Raw genomic sequence first — 22619 nt, forward strand, 5'->3', positions numbered from 1 at the left:
CCTTGTAGTGGGACACTGGCCCTAACTTGTGTGATCGATTCTTCGTACTCACATTTTTAATCGCTATTGAAAATGTGGAGACAACCTAATGATGTTTCCATTAAAATGATTTGAGAAACTATAAGTTACCTTATACACTTTCTTCTGTGAAAATCAAAGCACTTAGAAAATCCATCAATGAAAGTAATTCATTATTTTTGTAACCTAACCTAACTTAACCTAACCTAACCTAACCTGACAATATTCTATCAATGTAAATTAATGTAAAAATGTAAAAATATTCTATCAGTGACAATAACAAACAAATAGTCCATCAAATGAAAATAATTAAAATTAATTAAAATTAAAATATAACACATGAATGAAATTTTAAAAAAAATTATCAATGAAATTTAATTCTAAACAAAAATTGATGAAAGTAATTTATTAGTGTTACAATCGTTAAATTAGTAATAAAAAATATTTATAATAAATTAGAAGAGTGGATATTAGTAATTTTATTATGAGATACGTCAGGTTCGAAGACAGCATTTGAATTTCCCGCCATTCGATACGCAACGTATTACGCAATTTGTTTGCAAACAAATTTCTCGAACGTATCGAACAGGGTAAGATGCAGCTCGTTAACAAGCGAGGAGTACTTTGAGACTGTTTACAAGCATGTAATAAAAAGGTGAACCTGACACAACCGGTTTCCATGTATGCACGAGGAGAGCCACAGCGATTCTCTGATGGCGCCAGAACATGATTTCTGGAAATTAGATTGAAGTATCAGACAATGAAAATTATATTCAGATCTTATAGTTTGGATATTACTGCGACATGTAAATAAAATAAAAGAGAAATCAAATTAGGAAGAGGAATATAATTATTTTATTAGTAGGAAACTTCGTTACGAATCATGGCTCTTAAATTGCAGAAATGTGTAATGAAGCTTGTTATATACTTTGAATCTATTAACTGCGACTATTTACTGCTAATTATCTCCTTTTTTCTTTCTTGAAAACCGTGTCACTGGTTTCCTCGATTAAGGGAAAGTAACATGAAATAATCAAATGTAACTGGTTACGAGATCTACACTCCATTATTGGTGTTACGGTTTTAGTGGCTATGGCGCCATAAATTAAGTTGCGATCGCGGGAGTAACACACCTAATTTTAAACAAAAATTTATATTTTGTGTGAAATATATTAATTTAAGAAAATCATACCTAATTAATTTAATCAGAAGAAACATCTCATATTAATTTCCAGTATGAAAAACTATCAAAATAATATGATGACAAAATGGCTACCATTCTCGCCTTCCTAAACCCCAATCTCTCTAGATCCCAATCTCCCTAAATCCCAAAATTTCTATAAATCCCAATCTCCCTAGATCCCAACATCCCTAAATCCCAATCTTCGCAAATCCCAATCTACCTAGATTCCAATCCTCCTAGATCCCAATCTCCCTAGATCCCAATCTCCCTACATCCCAATCTCCCTAGATCCCAATCTCCCTAAATCCCAACTTTCCCAAATCCCAATCTCCCTAGATTCCAATCTTCCTAGATCCCAATCTCCCTAGATCCCAATCTCCCTACATCCCAATCTTCCTAGATTCCAATCTCTCTAAATTCTAATCTCCCTATATCCCAATCTCCCTAAATCCCAATCACCCTAGATCCCAATCTCTCTAAATTCCAATCTCTCTAAATTCCAATCCCCCTAGATCCCAATCTCCCTAGATTCCAATCACCCGAGACCCCAATCTCCCTAGATTCCAATCACCCTAGATCCCAATCTCTCTAAATTCCAATCTCCCTAGATCCCAATCTCCCTAGATCCCAATCTCCCTACATCCCAATCTCCCTAGATTCCAATCTCTCTAAATTCCAATCTCCCTATATCCCAATCTCCCTAAATCCCAATCACCCTAGATCCCAATCTCTCTAAATACCAATCTCTCTAAATTCCAATCCCCCTAGATCCCAATCTCCCTAGATTCCAATCACCCGAGACCCCAATCTCCCTAGATTCCAATCACCCTAGATCCCAATCTCTCTAAATTCCAATCTCCCTAGATCCCAATCTCCCTAGATCCCAATCTCCCTACATCCCAATCTCCCTAGATTCCAATCTCTCTAAATTCCAATCTCCCTATATCCCAATCTCCCTAAATCCCAATCACCCTAGATCCCAATCTCTCTAAATTCCAATCCCCCTAGATCCCAATCTCCCTAGATTCCAATCACCCGAGACCCCAATCTCCCTAGATTCCAATCACCCTAGATCCCAATCTCTCTAAATTCCAATCTCCTTAGATCCCAATCTCCCTAGATCCCAATCTCCCTAAATCCCAAAATTTCTATAAATCCCAACCTCCCTAGATTCCCATCTCCCTACATCCCAATCTCCCTCGATCCCAATCTCCCTAGATCCCAATCTCCCTATATCGCGAGAGTAATACCCATAATTTTAAATAGATTCTTATACTTTATGTGAAGTATATTAATTTAAAAAAATCATATGTCACTTATTTAATCAGAAGAAACATCTCATATTAATTTCCAGTACGAAATATTATCAAAATAAAAATGATAACAAAATGGCTGCCATTCTTTTATCATAACAAAATGGCTACGATTCTTTTATTATGACAAAATGGCTACCATTCTCTTACGCAAAATAACATAAAAAGAATGTCCAGCATTCTAAAACGGTCAGAATCGATCGAGAATTAAATCGAGGTCTATTTATAGAAATTTCGCGATTAGATTGGGCCGGTGAGCCCGAAGGATGGTCAGACGGGTCTTTTTCACGAAAACACAGTATCAGGGCAGTGTTCGTCGAAAAAAGAGCGAAAGAAGGTAGTGCCAGTCCTTGAGATGGATATAAACTTCACATTCCATGGTTCACTGAACTGTTCCTTAAAGGGCGAGGGGAGAAAACAAGGCGAACTTTCCTTCTTTCTTCTTTTTCGCCGGTGTTCTCGTCCTTTCCCCGAACGGGCTATTAATAATCTGTGCCAGTGAACCGTTCATCGTGGCTCCTATATCGTTAAAAAACATTTGCGATATTTAATAAATCTCGGGACCGATGGTACCATTAGTCTATCCATTAGTCTTCGATCGATATCATATCGAACTGTCGCTACTATACATGTTCCTTTCTACGAAATCCTTCGGGCCGCCTAATGTACATTACCATTTCAAATTCTTACAAATCTGTTTCCTGCTATTATACGCTATTAACACTTTTATTGAATTGTTACTGATTTATAGTGAAAGGAATATAATTGTATGTATAGAAAATTACGGAGATTTCACTTTTTTACTTTGTCCAAATGATTTGTGAAGATGTAATGGTACTAAAATCAATTACAAATTTAACATTTTAGATTTTAGTTACTAAATTTTAACATCCCTAGATTGCAATGTCAAATCGTAATCTCAATATCCCTACATTTCAATATTCCTAGATCAAAATGTACCTAGATTCAAAAATCTAGGTCCAAGAATCCCTACACACAAATATCCCTAGATACCAACAGCCCAAAAATTGAAAACTGCCTAGGCTCCAATATCCTTAGATGTCCAAATCTTCCTAGGTCCCAATATCCCTAGATCCCAATCTCCTTATGTCCCAATCTCCCTATGTCCCAATCTCCTTATGTCCCAATCTCCCTAGATCCAAATTTCCCTATATCCCAATCTCCCTAGATCCCAATCTCCTCATGTCCCAATCTCCGTAGATCCAAATTTCCCTATATCCCAATCTCCCTAGATTCCAATCTCCTTGTGTCCCAATCTCCCTAGATCCCAATCTCCCAATGTCCCAATCTCCCAATGTCCCAATCTCCCAATGTCCCAATCTCCCTAGATCCCAATATCCCTACGTCCCAATCTCCCTATGTCCCAATCTCCCTATGCCCCAATCTCCCTAGATCCCAATCTCCTTGTGTCCCAATCTCCCTAGATCCCAATCTCCCAATGTCCCAATCTCCCAATATCCCAATCTCCCTACGTCCCAATCTCCCTAGATCCCAATATCCCTACGTCCCAATCTCCCTAGATTCCAATCTCCTTGTGTCCCAATCTCCCTAGATCCCAATCTCCCAATGTCCCAATCTCCCAATATCCCAATCTCCCTACGTCCCAATCTCCCTAGATCCCAATACCCCTACGTCCCAATCTCCCTATGTCCCAATCTCCCTATATCTCAATCTCCCTATGTCCCAATCTCCCTATGTCCCAATCTCCCTAGATCCCAATACCCCTAAATTGTAACATCCCTAGATTCCAACATTAATATAGCTCAATATCCCTAGATCCAAATACCTCTAAATTCCAATATCCCTAGGTCCAAACATCTCTAGAGCCAAATATCCCTAAATCACAATATTTCTGAATTCCAATATGCCTAGAAAACCATATCTCCTGAATACAATATCCCTAGATCGCAATATCACTAAAGAACCATAACCTCAAAATCCCTATATGCATATACCATCTGTAAATTTGAAATCTCCCCAACCAAACGAAATTTAAAATAAAAAATGAAAAGTGCTAATAAAGATTGAAGTAGAAAGAACGACACGCAAAACGAAGCTATCAAAGTTCAGCCGAGAAAGTGGAAAGCAATAAGAGAAAAGTATGTGACCGATATTATGTACACGATACACGACCGATCCGAAGAAATTCCATTCATCGTGGATAAAGAAGGAAATGCACGCTCGTACGTTGGCATCCGCGATGTTGCACGAGGAACACATGGCAAGTTCACGGCCGTCCCTTACGTGCAGCCTTCTACTCGGCCTCTTCAAGGCCAACGCGGGAATCCTACTCTCTATGCAAATGATCATGGGACACAAAGATATATTCATGTTCGACGGAGCGGTTTCGCGCGACAAATCATAGTTGAGCCGGTTCCGTCAATCGACTTACATAATCAGAGAGACGCGACATCTTTTCGTCTTTAGTCATTGGCGTAACTATGGGGGATTTTTGTCTAGGGTGTTTGTGAACGTTGCGTTGTGGGATGGGATGATTGGGTGTTTGGTTAGGAAGGAGTGGGTTAGAGTGGGTGGGTTTTGCAGGGGGGTGATGATGGAGGAGTTGGGTTTAGGGGTTTGGGAGTTTGGGGGTTTGGGAGTTTAGGAGTTTGGGAGATTGGGAATTTGGAGGAGATGGGATTTGGACGAGTTGGGATTTGGAGGAGCTGGGATTTGGAAGAGATGGGATTTGGAGGAGATGGGATTTGGAGGAGATGGGATTTGGAGGAGTTGGGATTTGGAGCAGTTGGGATTTGGAAGATTTGGGATTTGGAGGAGTTGGGATTTGGGAGATTTGGGATTTGGGCGATTTGGGATTCGGGAGATTTGGGATTTGGGAGATTTGGAATTCGGGAGATTTGGGATTCGGGAGATTTGGGATTTGGGAGCGTGGAAATTTGGGAGATTTGGGATATGGGAGCGTAAAAATTTGGGAGATTTGGGATTTGGGAGCGTGGAGATTTGGAAGCGTGGGGATTTGGGAGATTTGAGATTTGGGAGCGTGGGGATTTGGGAGATTTGGAATTTGGGGGCGTGGAAATTTGGGAGCGTGAAAATTTGGGAGCGTAGGGATTTGGAAGCGTGGGAATTTGGGAGCGTAGGGATTTGGGAGCGTGGGGATTTGGGAGCGTGGAAATTTGGGAGCGTGGGGATTTGGGAGCGTTGAGATTTGGGAGCGTGGGGATTTGGGAGTGTGGAAATTTGGGAACGTAGGGATTTGGGAGCGTGGGGATTTGGGAGCGTGAAAATTTGGAAGATTTGTGATTTGAGAGCGTAGGGATTTGGGTTTCGGGTTCAAAATCAATTATTTATTTTCATAAAAATAAAGTTTTACTAAATTATTAAGATCACTTTGACCCCTATTTAGTTACACCAATGACCATTCCTCTACAACGTATTATTTTTTGTCTTATTATAATATATTCCTGATTCATATCATCTAAACAGTATAATAACCCGTTATCGAACGAGAAACATTAGATAAAATCAAAAGATTAAGAATTCGACTTAAAAAACATCGAAATGAGGTCTTCTTTTACAATCATTAATCAAATAACTTTTAAACTCGTTTCATATCGTATATCACTAGAGGCTATTCAATCTTATAATTGTATGAGATTATAAACAGTGCTATCAAGCTATTGCATATCATTTAGCTATTTTGAAAAATACTGCGACACAGTTCCGTGATGTTAAAGTACCGTAAAATATCACTTATGGCAAATTAAATTATACCTTATGGTTTCATGAAAATTACTCTTTTGCAGGGTTATAAATTTTTAAATTTAGAAATTTCAAGATTACAAATTTTCAAATTTTCAAATTTGGAAATTTAGAAATTTCAAGATTACAAATTTTCAAATTTGGAAGTTTAGAAATTTCAAAGCTATAAATTTTCAAATTTAGAAATTTTAAGATTACAAATTTTCAAGTTTGGAAATATAGAAATTTCAAGATTATAAATTTTCAAATTTGGAAGTTTAGAAATTTCAAAGCTATAAATTTTCAAATTTAGAAATTTCGAAATTTCAAGATTACAAATTTTCAAATTTGGAAATTTAGAAATTTCAAGATTATAAATTTTCAAATTTGGAACCTCAGAAATTTCAAGACTACAAATTTTCAAATTTGGAACCTCAGAAATTTCAAGACTACAAATTTTCAAATTTGGAAATTTAGAAATTTCAAGATTACAAATTTTCAAATTTGGAACTTAGAAATTTCAAGATTACAGATTTTCAAATTTGGAAATTTAGAAATTTCAAGATTACAAATTTTCAAATTTGGAACTCAGAAATTTCAAGATTACCGATTTTCAAATTTGGAAATTTAGAAATTTCAAGATTACAAATTTTCAAATTTGGAACCTCAGAAATTTCAAGACTACAAATTTTCAAATTTTGAAATTTAGAAATATCAAGACTACAAATTTTCAAATTTAAAAATTCCCACTTCTCAAATCCAAAGTCAAAAACTTCCAATTTTCAATTTTTTTAAATTTCAAACTTCAAACCTCCAAATATTATCATTTGAAAACTTCAATTCACCAGCGACTTCTTCAAATTCTTCCTGACCCCCAAAATGGCCATATAGCAAGAGTGCGCTGAACCCACTCCCTAATCGTGCTAATTCGTCAAAAACTCATCTCCGTCTCATGCACCCTCCGCCCCTTGCTCTCGTGTGCCCAGGTGCAGTTCCATCGCTAAAAGAACAACAGAAGCCCGGTGACTCGAACCTGCTGGGGGCAAAGAACAGCTCGGGCCAACGAGAGGGGAGGACTCGCCCGTTATAAGCACGGACACCGGCTATTCAGCAGCTTAGCAACTTAGTGTCGGTCCCTGGGTCCCTGCTGGTAACAACGACGAGGTCCAAACACTCGTGTTCCTCCTCGTCGCGTGTTTCTTCTTCTCGTTGTCATCCCGCGTTGTCCGACTAACAATGAAACAACAACGAACCAAGTCACCCGCGATGGTGCTGATGATTGTCATGATAATCGCGGTGATCCCGACGATCGCGGGCACCAGTGAGGATCCCGTGGGCAAATCGATGATCTTCCAGTCGGTCGATGAGACACACAGAGAACAGGAGGATGACAACGCGGTGGTCGTCGACGGTGAGTGACCATCGACTTCGGCCTCGATTTAAAGTCATTAAGTTATTAAGTTGATTGACTGAATATTTTAGCAAGGTTTTTGTTGGGGAGATTAAGGGAGATTTGGGTTCAGGGTTAATTTAGCGATTTTGGGAAATTTTGGGGAATTTTAGGAAGTTGAGGATTAGTGGATTTAATTTGGGATTTTGGGATTTTGAGATTTTGGGAATTTAAGAATTTGGAAATTTGGGAAATTGGGATTTTTAGAATTTGGAATTTTGAAACTTTGGGATTTTGGAATTTTGGATTTTTGGGGATTTGGAGATTTGAGAAATTGGAATTTTTAGAATTTTGAATTTTGGGATTTTGGGATTTTGGGATTTTGAGATTTTGAGAATTTGGAATTTTGGAATTTTGGAATTTTGGAATTTTGGAATTTTGGAATTTTGGAAATTTGCAAATTTAGGAATTTGGGAATTTGGGAATTTGGGAATTTGGGAATTTGGAAATTCGGGAATTTGGAAATTTGGGAACTTGGAAATTAGGGAATTTGGGAATTTGAGAATTTGAGAATTTGGGAATTTGGGAATTTGGAAATTTGGGAATTTGGGAATTTGGGAATTTGGGAATTCGGGAATTTGGAAATTAGGGAATTTGGGAATTTGGAACTTTGGAAATTTGGGAATTTGAGAATTTGAGAATTTGAGAATTTGGAAATTTGGGAATTTGGAAATTTGGGAATTTGGGAATTTGGGAATTTGGGAATTTGGAAATTTGGAAATTTGGGAATTTGAGAATTTGAGAATTTGAGAATTTGGAAATTTGGGAATTTGGGAATTTGGGAATTCGGGAATTCGGGAATTTGGAAATTTGGGAACTTGGAAATTAGGGAATTTGGGAATTTGGAAATTTGGGAATTTGGGAATTTGGGAATTTGGGAATTTGGGAATTTGGGAATTTGGAAATTTGGAAATTTGGAAATTTGGAAATTTAGAAATTTAGAAATTTGGAAACTTGGGAATTTGGGAATTTGGAAATTTGGAAATTTGAGAATTTGGGAATTTGGGAATTTGGGAATTTGGGAATTTGAGAAATTTGAAATCTGAAAATTTGAGAATTTGGAAATTTGGAAATTTGGAAATTTGGAGACTTGAAAATTTGAAAACTTGAAAACTTGAAAACTTCAAATCTTGAAAACTTGAAATCTCGAAAACTTGAAAACTTGAAAATTTGAAAATTGATTCAATTAATTATATGCATATTATAATATGCATAGAAAGAACGAAACGTGAGTATCAAGAGGCGGTCGATGATACTGGCGTTCCATACACGGCAAACGGAAGTCTTCCAGGCGCGTAGCAGCGTCGTTTGTCAGCGTGTGTGCGCACCTGTGTGTATCCTGGGTCAGCGAACTCGCTGTCGAGAATCTGGATGGAATTCTATTGTGATATCTGGCCTCAAACGATTTGACACAGCTCAATAACATCACGCAGTATATTGCGCTTTAATTTGCCGGAAGTAACGTGGATCCTTTTCGTGGTTATTAATGTCACGGTATTCGAATCAAATTGTGGCGGGAAAATTATGGCGGGAAAATTGATTAGATGGAACAGATACACTGTTTAAAGTATTAAGATAGAAATATGTACTTTAATACAATAATAGGATTTCTTCAATTTAAGAGGATTAAATATAAAAGCTTAAGAATGTTCTGACATGTGAAATTTTTCAATTTGTAAAATTGTACAAATTCAAATTTTCAAATTTTTATCTCTTCAAGTTTACAAACTCTGAAATTTCATAATTTGAAAAGCAAAACCCATAGAAATATTGATGGGACAAAGGAAAAATATTAAGAAGTGTCACAGTTGAACATTTATCATGTGGAGTTTCGTTGCTCCGTCGGTAACTACTCCACGGCGGGAAATTTGAAAGCATGACAATTTAAAATTTCAAGAAGTTTAATCTACATATTCAAAATTTTTAATTCTTCAATTCCAAAATATAGAATTCCTAATATACACATTCCAAATGAATAAATAAAATAAATAAATTATAAATTCTTAAAATTTTTAAACAAATTATAAATTCCTTACAATGTAAAGTATTGAACACAGCTGAAAACAGTGTATGCTCATCTCAAACTCCAAAAAATTAACACGTTTCACATTCTTCCCAAGAAACAAAAAGAGCAAATAGAAAGCCAATGTCAATCACGCGGTTTCCTTGCAAACGTGTCGCGCACTGAAGCGCCGGACAATCTGCATTCATTACAACGGTAGAAGATGTGTCATTCTTTGTCAGACATCGTTAATGCACACACGTGTACACGTGTACGTGCCGAGGCAAATATTTAGTGCCTCAGTAAACACGGCGACGTGTTCTTAATCCGATCACGAACGGTTCGAAAAGCTAACGTAGAAGGAAATTTCTTTCGACAAAGAAAGTTGCAATCGATGTTCTTGGATGTAATAAACGTCTTCTCATTTGTTGATTTCAGCTGCCAGTGATAGCGACGCTTCGTTGGATTCGAGGGACGGTCGTGGTATCCTGTGGAACGGAATTTCTAATAGTGAGACTTGTTTGACTTCGAAAGGAGAAGTTGGACGGTGTACGAGCTTTAAGGAGTGCTACCCTTACTTCAAGATTCCTGATCTGAGCGCTCTGGATGGATGGGTTCTTGGCGTTTATGATACTTGCAGTTATATGAGAGAAAATGGCGAGACGAACTTTGGTATCTGTTGCTCCAATGTACTTCCTGTGGTCACTCCGCCGGCGGACAACGATGGCACCACTGTAGAGGACTCTCAGGTAACTAGCGGTTAGGTAAATGGCTGTCAGGTAACTGGCGGTCAAATAATTGGCGGTCAGGTAAATGGTTGACCTTGGTTATCAAATTTGGGAATTTGGGATTTTGAGAGTTTAGGGTTCTGGAAACTTGGAAATGTGAATATTTGGGAGTGCAAGAATTTCCTAATTTGACAATTTGAGAATATAGAAATTTAGAAATCTAGGAATTCGAGAATCTAAGAATTTGTGAATTTATCACTTGAATATTCAATCATACAGCATTTGAAAATCTACAAATTTAGTATTAGAACCCAGAGAAATTTGCAAAAGCTTACAATTTGAAATTTGTGTTTTCAAAAATTTGAGAAGTTAATAGAACCCAGTCCCGTAAATGTCCATCTTATGACTGACCAAGCCTACGTACAAAAGTGTTCCGTTAGGGTCATTTCTCTCGAACAATCTCTGAATGGACAGAGCTCAGGTTAGTTACCAGGAACTCGAGAAAATAATACGTGATGCGAATCGAAAATATTAGATTCAACGTAGAAAGTCTAGCTTCTAATGTATCTGGAGGACGCGATTTCGCAAAACGATCTTTTACGACCCCCTTTACTACCGTGCCGTACCAACTACCAACCACTCTCTCTTTAATCCCCAATTCCTTTTTATTCAAGTTAAAAACTGTAAAAAATTTATCACTTGAATTGTGACGAGTCAGAAAGTACAGCAAGAAGTTAATAACTGCCACAGAATTTTTCCCTAAAAAATTGACAAATACCTGCAATTTTATATCTGTAAAAGTTTAAACGCTTTCTGGGAATTGCAGGGTGATAAAAAGGAGGATCAAGGAACGGTTGTAAAACCAAGGCCGCAGTTGCCGGGTCTGGGTTCCTGGCCACCGCCGCTACCGACGCATCCACCCGATCACACCATACCACCATTGCCCACTCATCCTCCGTATCTTGAATTACCAACAATCTCCACGATCAAACCAGTTTCCACGTCGAAAAAACCTGGTATCGCTACGACCTGGCCAACGAAAAAACCTGCCTGGTGGCCAGGCGCTCCGACCGTGTCGACGACGACGACCAGCGAAAAACCGTCCGGAACCATTTCCGACGCCTCGCAATGCGGAGCGAAAAACGGTATCCAGGACCAGGAGCGCATCGTGGGCGGTCAGAATGCTGATCCCGGCGAGTGGCCTTGGATCGCGGCCCTCTTCAACGCAGGCAGACAATTCTGTGGTGGATCACTCATCGATGACAAACACATTCTCACCGCGGCTCATTGCGTTGCTAAGTAAGTCTCTGATGGACGCACCGCATGATAAAATTATCGGCTGGATCTTGGAGCTCTTCATCTTCAATTTTTTCCTTTCGATGACCAGGCAATTTCATTAACTGGTTGTTCAAGGCTATTTAAGGGGAATATTCTGTTTAAAATAGATTGTAAATCTGAGTGCAAGGGTGGGGTTGTAGAACTGTAGTCTTGACCAACCGTTTAATGTCGAAGAGGTCTAAATCCCTAAATTCTCAAACTTTCAAGTTACAACTACAATATCTACCTCATGTTAAAAATACTTCGTTTCTGTTTGCAGCATGAATTCGTGGGACGTAGCGAGATTAACCGTCCGTTTAGGCGACTATAATATCAAGACAAACACGGAGATCCGACACATTGAGCGACGAGTCAAGCGGGTGGTCAGACACAGGGGTTTCAATGCACGCACCCTTTACAACGACATTGCTCTGCTTACTCTCAACGAACCAGTTCCTTTCACAGACCAAATACGTCCCATCTGTCTGCCGAGTGGTTCACAACTGTATTCTGGAAAGGTTGCCACGGTGATTGGCTGGGGATCCTTAAGAGAAAGTAAGAGTCGAACATTAGCTCTAGAAGTCAAAGATTACAATACTTTATTTTTGAGAATACTAACTGTTTTATGAGAACTCTATCCAGGTGGACCACAACCAGCAATTCTTCAGGAAGTTTCGATACCCATCTGGCCCAACAGCGAGTGCAAGGTGAAATACGGCGCAGCGGCACCTGGCGGCATCGTTGATAGCTTCTTGTGCGCAGGAAGAGCTGCAAAGGATTCTTGCTCAGTTTGTATCATAACTGACAATTATATAATAATACTGATTGTAATATTAACCACACATTTTCTGAATTGTAGGGTGATAGCGGAGGACCTCTGATGGTCAACGATGGACGCTGGACGCAAGTAGGTATCGTCAGCTGGGGTATCGGATGTGGTAAAGGCCAGTATCCTGGTGTCTACACGAGAGTAACGCATTTCCTGCCCTGGATCTATAAGAATCTGAAGTAAATCGCGATAGGAGTTACGCTACTCCACTTGTTTGATAAGAAATCATTTGTCACCCCCACATTAAACGCCATTTGTTTTATACGTAAGAATAACAGCTTCCATTTCTGTAACTCCTTATCATGGATATCCATGTGATGCGATACGATTCGCTCGATTAAAACGAAAGCTGCTAAGTGATAAACGGAATCTTCACCTAGGGATAAGTAACCACGCAAGAATTATAAATTGTAATAAAATATTTTATAGTATACCATTCATATACAATTATATAAAAAATAGTTTTACAATCTAACAATTCCTTCGTTATATTGCATTACTCCTGTCATAAAGACAACGTTCAGGCAATTTTAATTAGGTTAGATGATGGGCAACTACAGTGAGTGTGGTAGATGAACGTACAGTGTAGACTCGTGGGCAATGGTGGATGGTCAATTTTACTATTTGAAAATCTGCAATTTTCATATTTAACTAACTTTTCTAAATACTTTGATCTTAAAAAATAATTTCTCTTCATCCCACATCTCACCGCTGCCCAGCACTGTGCCCGCCAGTGCCCACAAGCTCATTTCATATGCCCATCACATAGTTAGATCATCTCCTATACTACGTATCGCAGCTGCTCACGTTCAAGTGTTGCATAATGTTCCTTGCTAAAACAGAAAATACATCAACGTTTAAACATCAATATAAAATATCCCCCCTTCGTGTTATATACATTATCGTACCTTGAAAATAGCATGTATCGTAGTTATCGTCAGGTTGCGGTATAAAGGGTGGCACCGCTTTCAGCGGTTCGTCCCAAGGAAAATCCTGAAAAAGTTTCATGACTCTTACTTCTGGGGCTGAGGGACGCTCATGTTGATCCAGGGTAAGCAACGCATCTATGGCTTCCGTAGCTGCAGCTGACAAAGCTTCTTCATCTTCCGGCCAGGGGACGTCCCTCGCAAGAATATTTGCGAACACAGCCTGCGGTGTCTCGTCGTTGAATGGTGGAACACCGGTACAGAATTCGAAAAGACATACACCTAGGGCCCACCAATCTACCGCGGGACCGTGACCTTGTTTCAAAAGCAATTCTGGAGCTAGATAGTCGGGAGTCCCGAGTATGCGATCGTCCGATCGATGAGTACCGATCTGACCCCTTCTTACTGATTTTGGAGTTCTGTAAGGTGTGTAACAATTGCCCGAATTCGCTGGTGTCTTTATAGGTGATATACCATGAGGGGAACGATGTTTCGAGATATTTAACTGTATCTCTGGAGCCGAATGCGATGTGTTAACAGGTGGAAGTTGGAATCTTGTGGTTTTAATTAGAGGCACTGATTCCTCTACACATTTGTGCTCCTTCTCTTCACTGTGGCATCTCTGCTTCATGTACGACACAGGAGTGCTGAACGCCACTCTACCACCTGCCCCTTCCTGTTCTTCATTGTTGCTAACGTTGTTCGTTTGCTTGTTCGACTCGGACATGGTAGAACTGATAGGACTCCTGGAAAATATGCAACCACGATTCTTTCTTTTTGGGGTTTTATCTACATCGAGATCCATCGCGCTTATCTCACTCGTTAGGCCGGTTGTTGCCACTGCTGTAGGCCTCTTCCTCTTTGAACCCCTTGTACATGTACTCAGTGGGCTAGTGTGAAGGAGAGGTTGTTGGGATTGATCAGCCTCCAGTGTGGATTCATCTTCTTCTTCTTCTACGTTGTGATTAAGTTGGCTATTGACGCGGATTAAAGATGCCTCACATGTGTGATAACTCCCTGAACTACTCTCATCCTCATTTTCCATTATGCAATTGATCCCTATATTGATCCCTAAGCGGAGATCCTCGGCAGACTGGAAAGGAGTAACTCCTGACACGCGGGAGTAATCGCTTGATGTAGTAACAGAAGAGTATACAGAATTTGGTGACGATTGCACTTTGCTACAATTTCGTTGCAAAGCAGGGAGCAAGTTAGCACCTGGTGTGCTTCTATCACTGAGACTGGATTCGCTTCTGGATCTTTGTCCAGAACCAAAAGATAAATGAGACGTCAATGAAAGAAGTTGTCCAGGTGTTCTAGCACAGAGGCTAGGTGTACAATTTACTAAATCAGATATCTCAAGATCTCTGTGTAAGGATATTTTACTAAGCCCAAAATCTGTGAGCTTAACATGTCCTTCTTTTGATAGAAGCATGTTATCTGGCTTTAAATCTCTATGTACAATTCCATGAGAGTGAAGATATTCCAAAGCAAGGCATACTTCTGCAGTATAAAACGCTGCCATGGACTCTTCCATGTATCCATATACCCCAACTAAGCTTTTGAGATCTCCACCTACCATGTACTCCATTACTAAATAAATACTGCTAACAGACTGCAGTGAATAAAATAACTGCACACAATAAGCACTATGCGTTAAGGCCAATGCATTTCTCTCTATTATCACCTGTGAGGCCATGTTCTTATTTATCATCTCATTTTTCTTCATTACTTTAATCGCATATACTTTTTCAGGATTCGACTTTTTGTAACCAAGAAATACTTTGCCAAATGCTCCCCGACTTATGGGTTTCACGATTTTAAAATCTTGAATTTCTGGTACCTGAACATTAAACAGTATTAAATAGCAAATTTAAAATATTATAAGTACATAATTGGAAATAGAATTTACTTACCTTTGCTGCAGGGTTAACAATTTTAGATATGGTATTGAAAATGGAATTGTCAATTTGTTTGCTCGTTGACGTCTGTTGTGGAGTACATTCTCCAAATGGAATTTGACGTTCAATTTCCGAGTCACTGTGGTTTGGGCAAACATTTTCATTGTTTGTATCACAAATATGATTATTACCGTTTTGACGTGAATTTGGCGAAAGAATCACCGCTTGTTCCATTTAAAAAAATAACCTAACTAAAGGCCAAGAGAAGAATTTACGTAACGGAACGTAATATATCAAAACTCCGATTCATAAAATAATTCTATGACTCAAAAAACATGAAATTTTATTCATCGTTCATTCATGTTTTATATTTTTCTTCCACGTATTTCAAATAAACTTTAACGGCTGCCTAACATGTTTTAAAATCAACATGCATGTTAATCGATTCAAGGGCCCTTCGATTGGTCAAATAATGCAAGCAGAGAAGTATGTTGCAAGTTCGAAAAAATGAGAATGACCAACATTTATTATTTTTTACTAAATAATGTTATGTAATGCAAATCGAAGATACCAAATAACTAATAAAATTTTGATAACAGTAATAACAAAAAGCATATGTAAATTAATTGTGTATTATTTGTCATCGACGTTTTTTTTATAAAATTTTTTGTTCATAGGAACTTTTATGATTTTCATGAGATTACCCTGGAAAATTACAGTTTTCCCACTTTTAAATCTTACGCGTGCAAAGCAACACAACGGCTGGTGCATGGATTTGTTGGTCGCCAAACAGCGTACCAAACATTTACTTAAATACTAATTTGTCACTACGTTACACGTTTTGTTTTATAACAATTAAAGTTATTCTTAGTTTAGTATCTACTTATCGAGGTTATAACATATTGTATATATTGCAAACAATAAGATTTCTTAAGCTCACAATGTCTAATAAAGTTGTAAAAAGAGCACCTAAGAAAAAAGGAGCAAAGGCATATAAAATGCCTGATCCAATATCTCCTGGTGAGGTATTAACAGATTTGACAAAAAAACAATGGATTCTTGGCAAATCAATTGGTATTGGAGGTTTTGGAGAAATTTATTCTGGTATGCACTTTGATTCTGTTCAGATTATATCTTTATTTACGCTGTACTTAGCACGCATAAAAATCTTATAATTATATTAACAATTATAGCTGCTCCTTATAACGGAAAGACTCCAAAAGATTATCCCAATGTAATTAAAATTGTGAGTACTGTTAAGTATCTATATATACATAGCTATTTTATTTGAAATTTTACTAAACATTATAAAATTATAGGAACCACATGGAAACGGACCATTATTTGTAGAAATGCATTTTTATATGAGAAATGCCAAATCAGATGAAAGTGAGTTTTTATAATTGATATACCCATACTATCTCAAAAGAAAAACAAATATTACATAACTTGTTTTAGTTAATAATTGGCGAAGGCAAAAGAAACTTACAGGATTTGGTATGCCTCAATATATTGGCAGTGGAAGTCATGAATACAAGAATACAAGATACCGATTTGTAGTAATGGATCGGTATGGTACTGATTTATGGAAATTATTTGAAGCAAATAACAGAAAATTTCCAGAACATACTGTATATAAAGTAGCTTTACAAATAGTAAGACCAAACATGAAAACTTTTCATTTGTCTGCATACAACTTTTTGTTATTTACTTTTAAAATTAATTACACAATTCTAGATAAATGTACTGGAATATATCCACCACAAAACATATGTCCATGCAGATATAAAGGGAGCTAATTTGTTGTTAGACTTAAAATCTGGAGATCAAGTTTATTTAGTAGATTTTGGATTAGCTTCTCATTATACCACAAAAGGCGAATATAAATTAGATCCGAAAAAAGCACATAATGGAACTATTGAATACACTAGTAGAGATGCTCATATGGGAGGTAAAGTATTAAATAAAATTAATTGTTAATAATTATATATTAATGAATTCGCAATTACGTAAATTTATTAATTTGCAGTACCAACAATGCGTGGTGATTTTGAAATTCTGGGTTATAATATGATTCAATGGTTATGTGGTTCACTATTATGGGAAAAAAACTTATCTGATGCAGTTACAGTACAAAAGCAAAAGGAAAAAGCTTTTGAAAATATTCCAGAATTTTTAAACAAATGTTTTAATGGACCAGTGCCAAAAACAATACTTGAATACATGACCTTAGTAGCGAGTATGAAATTCAATGACACACCAAATTACGAAAAATTTAAAAAAATAATATCAGATGGATTAAAACGACTATCGCATAAACCAGATGGAAAATTAGAATTCAAAGCAGATGTTAATTCTCAGAAACAAACTCTTAAATCTACCCCACAGAAAGTAAAAAAAACAGTAGATGGAATCAAAAGAAGTCCTCGTGTACTTGCAAGAAAAAGTCTAAGTCCTGCAAAGGGTCTTGATGATAGCACAATAGGAATTGTAATGGATAAAAAACGTGGTGGTGTTAAGGATATAAAACAAATATTGAATAACATTGACTCTGACGAAGAATATGATATAAAAATAGTTAAGAAAAAGAAAAAGACAGACAATTCTATAAATAAATCTAAAGAAGAAAATACTTCAATTAAAAGTAGAAGAAGAATAAAAAGAAATTATGTTGATTCAGCTTCAGATTCTGAACCAGAGGTAACAATATGCATACATGTGTACTTGTTCTTAATATTCTAATATATACATAGTTCTAATTAATCACAATATTTGATTTTTATATAGATTGTATCAAAGGGAACAAGATCAAGACCTACTGCTCAAAAGGTAACACCTACAAGTACAAAAGGTCGTTCACGAAAACTTGTAATTCATGAAAGCGAGAATTCTGAAGACGATATGTTTGATATGTAGATTGTAAGTGTAATGTACATATTATGCATTTGGAATGCGTTCATACGCATTGGAAAATTAAATTTGGTAGAATATTGTATATTATTGTATGAAAATATGTAAAACTAACATTTGTTTCTGCGTTAATTATGCAAAATCTGTACCGTTTGCAAGTATATTTCGTCTTTGTACTGAGGAAGTTTAGAGAAAGTAATATATTTTGATACATCTACATTTTAAGTAATTGTAAATAACGTGTAAGGTTAGTAAATTACAATGTTGAGTGCTGACTGTTGAGCGGTATTAATTTTTTTATATTTGTACGAAAATAAAAATTGCCTTATGAGTATTTAATGACGATAGGAAATTCAAATTGTTAAACTATTATTATAAAGATTTGTATTCATATATAACTTGTGTATAAGTAAATGACTATATACATATAAATACGTTTTTATAACAATGCTTGGAAGTTGCACTTCAGCTATTTATTTCTTTAGTTTTTGTATTTGTGGAGCACTTATCTTAACTTTTCCAGGAATATTTCTAGCTACTAGTTCATCTTTCACAGCTTTTAGCAAGTCTTTCTCTCTTGAAGTAATTTCTTTATCTTTCATAAATACTGCCACTGCCGTTTTCGCTGCTTTCCCTCTTTTACCTGTTCCTGGTGTTAGCTTTACTTTGAATCTAAAAGAAAATAATACTTTGCAGCAATGTATATGGCAAATGCAAAACAAATAATAATTGTAACTTACTTATAATTCAATAATGTATTATAAGGTGCTACTACTGGTACTGCAAATAACAATTCATCTTCTGCAACAGGTTTTCCTGTTAACTGATCCAACATATCTACTTCAGGACCTGGGCCTGTATCTTCTTCTTCAATATTATCTACAATTTGAGTATTCTGTGGTTGAGCTGGTTTTCCTGTACCCTTTTTCTTCGTTTGTTGCTTTGGTCCAGATGGATCTTTATTTCTATTTTTTTTCTTATCTTCTTTAGCAGCACCTGCTGACTATTAACATTGTATTAATGTAACAAATTTTGTAACGATATAAATATCAGTAAACGATGAAAGATACTTACTTGTAGAACCTGCATAAATAATCTTCTATCTTCTTCATCTTGATCTTTGTACTTCTCTTTCATCTTTTTTAATCTTCCCTTTTGTCCCCGTTTTAATACTACTTGACCATCTTTTTTAGTTTCTGTTTCAGTCTTTTCTTCTTTATTCTCTTTTTTCGAAGGTTTTTGTTTAGAACTTTTTTCCTTAGCTGTAGTATTTATTATCACAGGTTTATCATCTCCTAAGTAAACCACACTCTCTAAATCTTTTTGCATTACGGTTGACGTTTGATTATTGTCAATGTGTAATTTTACTCTATAACATAATATCTTATCAGTTAATAATACGTTTACGATCTATACATTTTATTACTTACTTTGAGCCAGAAACATCAATTTTAATTTGTGTATTAGGAAATTGAGATACGTTATCATCTTCATCGCTAGAAGCCTGATTAACGTCATTCTCTTCCATAATCAATTCTGTTTTAGATTCTTCCTGAATAGGATTTAGATTAACTTTCTTTTCGGGCTGTTCATCTATTTTATTACGAAATATATATTAGAAGTCAATTTCTCTGTTCAAGATATCTTTGTGATTAACAGTTTACCTTCATCGGAATCTCCTATTAGTTCGATTTCTCGATCGTCTTCGACTATCGATTCAGTAGCTTCACTTTCATCGTCTATAACTCTAATTCTTCTTTCATCCTTGTGCCTTTCAATCGAACTTTCCTCTAATCGGAACAAAAATCCTAATCCCATAACTAATTGACATGGTGACAAATAATTCTTTTTTCCACGGATCATAAATGACCCAGTAGTTAGGTATTCACCAGTTGGAGCCGTTTTGGACACTTGATCGTTATTTACCCACCATGCTCCTGCTACTACTTTAGCATCCCATGCAATACTAATATTGCAATTAATAGTTTTTTTATCATTTAAAAATATACTTCAAAATATAAATATTTAAATACCTGTAAGCGACAGCCATCGTGCCTGCTTCAGCTAAAGTTTTTGGAGGCACAGGCCCACCACCTGGATTTTTAATTACTACAGAACTAGCACCAGTTAAATCAGCATGGACATATATATCTCCAGACTTCAAATATCTTTTTACAATTAATTCGTTCTGTTGCTGATCTCTTCCACCAATTACTACAATAACATTGTAAAATTATTAATGCGCCGATTATAAAAATACAAGTGACGTTCTAGAAAGCTTACCAAGATAATTTTCAGAGCTAATAAACCAATAAAATTTTTCAAACCAATATATCTTTCTTAATTTATTGATACTGTGAATAGCTTGTACTTCTTTTAACGTTTGTTTTGTTTTCTTTTCTGCTGATTTCAAAGCTTTATCTTGTGATTCTATTGTTTTTTGTTGTTTTTTAGCTGCTGATCTCTTTTGATTATAATATTTTCTAGCATTTCCAAAAGCTGTGTGGGCTAAATCAATATCAATCAACATAGGTTTCAACTCTGATTCTTCATCACTTTCTTCATAAGGGTCATGTAACAATAGAGAAATATGATTCGTATCCAATTTCAGTTGCTTAATTGCAGATGCAACAGGATCTCCTCTGCTCTCTGCTTCTTTCAAAAGAATTTTTATATCAGGCCAAGCCATTTGATTTGCAAGGGCACTTTGTATAGCTAATATTGCATTATCCACTAACATTTGGTTTCTAGAAATTAATTCTGCTTTCTGTTTATCTAATTCTTGAGTTTTCTCTAATGTAATTAATCTCTGGTCATGATCTTTCTTTACATTGTCCAATTTCTTAAGAGCTTCACGTTCCTGTTGCAAGACTTTCATATCTAATTTTTGACCTTCCATTGTAGAAAAGTATTCATCCACACTAGCATCAAAAGAATCAAATTCTTTGAATGGATAATCTTTATATTGTTCAAACAAGTAAGGATGAAATTCTATATTGGTATATATGAACTCTTCTGTACCATCTACCACTGGTTTTACTTCTTTTTTTTGTATAATATATCCTTTAGACACATTTTTCTTAGCAGTTTCCATCATTTCATCTGCACATTGTAATGCCGAAATTAAATTTGGCATATGTTCTACAATGTTAAAATCTTTGCCAATTTTGCACCCAAGTGAAAATCCATGTTTCAATAAAACATGATCAATCACCGCTGAACCAAATTCTAGAAGTGGATTTAATATTTTTTTAAGACTTTCTCCTGCTTTAGCATTCTGAAGATGATTTTGAATTTCTTCTATGGGAGGCATTGTATTTTGATGAGCTCGATCCATAGGATATTTCTGCTTAACAGCAAACCTAATCAGATATTTTTTGTATATCTTTATAATTATGTATGTTAAATGTTCCATTTGAATTTATGTTTGAGGAGAAGTTGTATAACATACCTGATTTTATCTCCCTCTGTGTGAGGTCTTAAAATATTTAGTATAGTCATTTCATGATCTGTCAAAACTATATTACCACGATCATACAGTTCTAAAATTACGTGATATGCTGCCTCGCCACTTCCAAACTGCAAATCTATTATTCGATCTACTCCTACTTGAGTAAGGCTTTCAAGCCGCTTATTTTTAAGATGTTTACGCATCTGCACAAGTAATATTTCAGTAAATACATTACATTCAACTTTAAATATGAAGTGTGAAGCGTAGAAAAAATAATTAAATTACCCACTTTCATAGAAAATCCTGATGGTGCTACATTTTTTGGCCATTCAAATACCGTCGTATGAATTCTATTACCAGATTCTAGTAAAAGAACAGATTTTTCTTCGCTTCTTTGAAGACGTATGAGATATGTTCGATGATCAATGTCATAAATTTGATTTACACGCATACCAATTAGCCTGAAGATTGAAATTATCAGTATATATAAATATATTAGATTAATTATGTTACTTAAAACTCATTTTAAAAATTAATAAACTGTAATCGTTATATTATTCTAACCTTAAATTAAAAGATCATATTGATACCATATATTTTATTATTCACTTACTTTTGCAATTCAGTTATCGTGCAAACGATATCGTAAGAATTAAATCGGGTCTTCATGATTGTGAATGTGTTATTTAATAATGTTTAAAACTTGAATTATTGAAAAGTTAGTTTTATCGTACACAGGTAACACATTGCATTCACGCTGCGCAGCGCGACTCACATCGTCTGACATCTACATATTTCAATCGCAGTACATGTATACATACATCATATATTACATTTAGTATTCAATAAAAGTATAAAAAAAATTCTT

The 22619-nt window shown here is 36.2% G+C and overlaps 4 protein-coding genes and 1 long non-coding RNA gene across 5 annotated transcripts; 2 read left to right on the forward strand and 3 right to left on the reverse strand.

Moving 5' to 3' along the window:
• Positions 1-7156: 7156 nt before the first annotated feature.
• On the forward strand, positions 7157-15815 carry LOC100882878 (lethal (2) k05911). Its single transcript, XM_003701836.3, has 6 exons — positions 7157-7648; positions 10128-10438; positions 11244-11716; positions 12015-12289; positions 12377-12522; positions 12594-15815. Exons 1-6 carry the CDS (start codon positions 7474-7476, stop codon positions 12744-12746), a joined length of 1533 nt encoding a protein of 510 aa, XP_003701884.2. The 5' UTR covers positions 7157-7473; the 3' UTR covers positions 12747-15815.
• LOC105662064 (uncharacterized) lies at positions 11710-12489 on the reverse strand. Its single transcript, XR_013039634.1, has 3 exons — positions 12354-12489; positions 11982-12278; positions 11710-11831 (listed from the first exon to the last, which is right to left on the reverse strand). It is a non-coding gene; the product is annotated as an uncharacterized LOC105662064 (long non-coding RNA).
• gwl (serine/threonine-protein kinase greatwall) lies at positions 12965-15916 on the reverse strand. The gene is made up of 3 exons (XM_003701837.3): positions 15406-15916; positions 13472-15332; positions 12965-13396 (listed from the first exon to the last, which is right to left on the reverse strand). Exons 1-3 carry the CDS (start codon positions 15622-15624, stop codon positions 13350-13352), a joined length of 2127 nt encoding a protein of 708 aa, XP_003701885.1. The 5' UTR covers positions 15625-15916; the 3' UTR covers positions 12965-13349.
• Positions 15917-16071: 155 nt separating this feature from the next.
• On the forward strand, positions 16072-19369 carry LOC100880819 (serine/threonine-protein kinase VRK1). The gene is made up of 8 exons (XM_003701817.3): positions 16072-16494; positions 16584-16636; positions 16710-16779; positions 16849-17045; positions 17128-17341; positions 17420-18090; positions 18178-18309; positions 19111-19369. Exons 1-7 carry the CDS (start codon positions 16332-16334, stop codon positions 18304-18306), a joined length of 1497 nt encoding a protein of 498 aa, XP_003701865.1. The 5' UTR covers positions 16072-16331; the 3' UTR covers positions 18307-18309; positions 19111-19369.
• On the reverse strand, positions 18668-22607 carry Clbn (Nuclear export mediator factor NEMF homolog Clbn). The gene is made up of 10 exons (XM_003701838.3): positions 22365-22607; positions 22041-22212; positions 21752-21954; positions 20584-21662; positions 20334-20514; positions 19965-20266; positions 19731-19893; positions 19375-19669; positions 19041-19303; positions 18668-18972 (listed from the first exon to the last, which is right to left on the reverse strand). The coding sequence occupies exons 1-10, from the start codon at positions 22418-22420 to the stop codon at positions 18774-18776; spliced, it is 2913 nt and encodes a 970-aa protein (XP_003701886.1). The 5' UTR covers positions 22421-22607; the 3' UTR covers positions 18668-18773.
• Between the last annotated feature and the right edge of the window lie 12 nt (positions 22608-22619).

This window comes from Megachile rotundata, chromosome 10, assembly GCF_050947335.1.
Source record: "Megachile rotundata isolate GNS110a chromosome 10, iyMegRotu1, whole genome shotgun sequence".
NCBI classification, from domain to species: domain Eukaryota; kingdom Metazoa; phylum Arthropoda; class Insecta; order Hymenoptera; family Megachilidae; genus Megachile; species Megachile rotundata.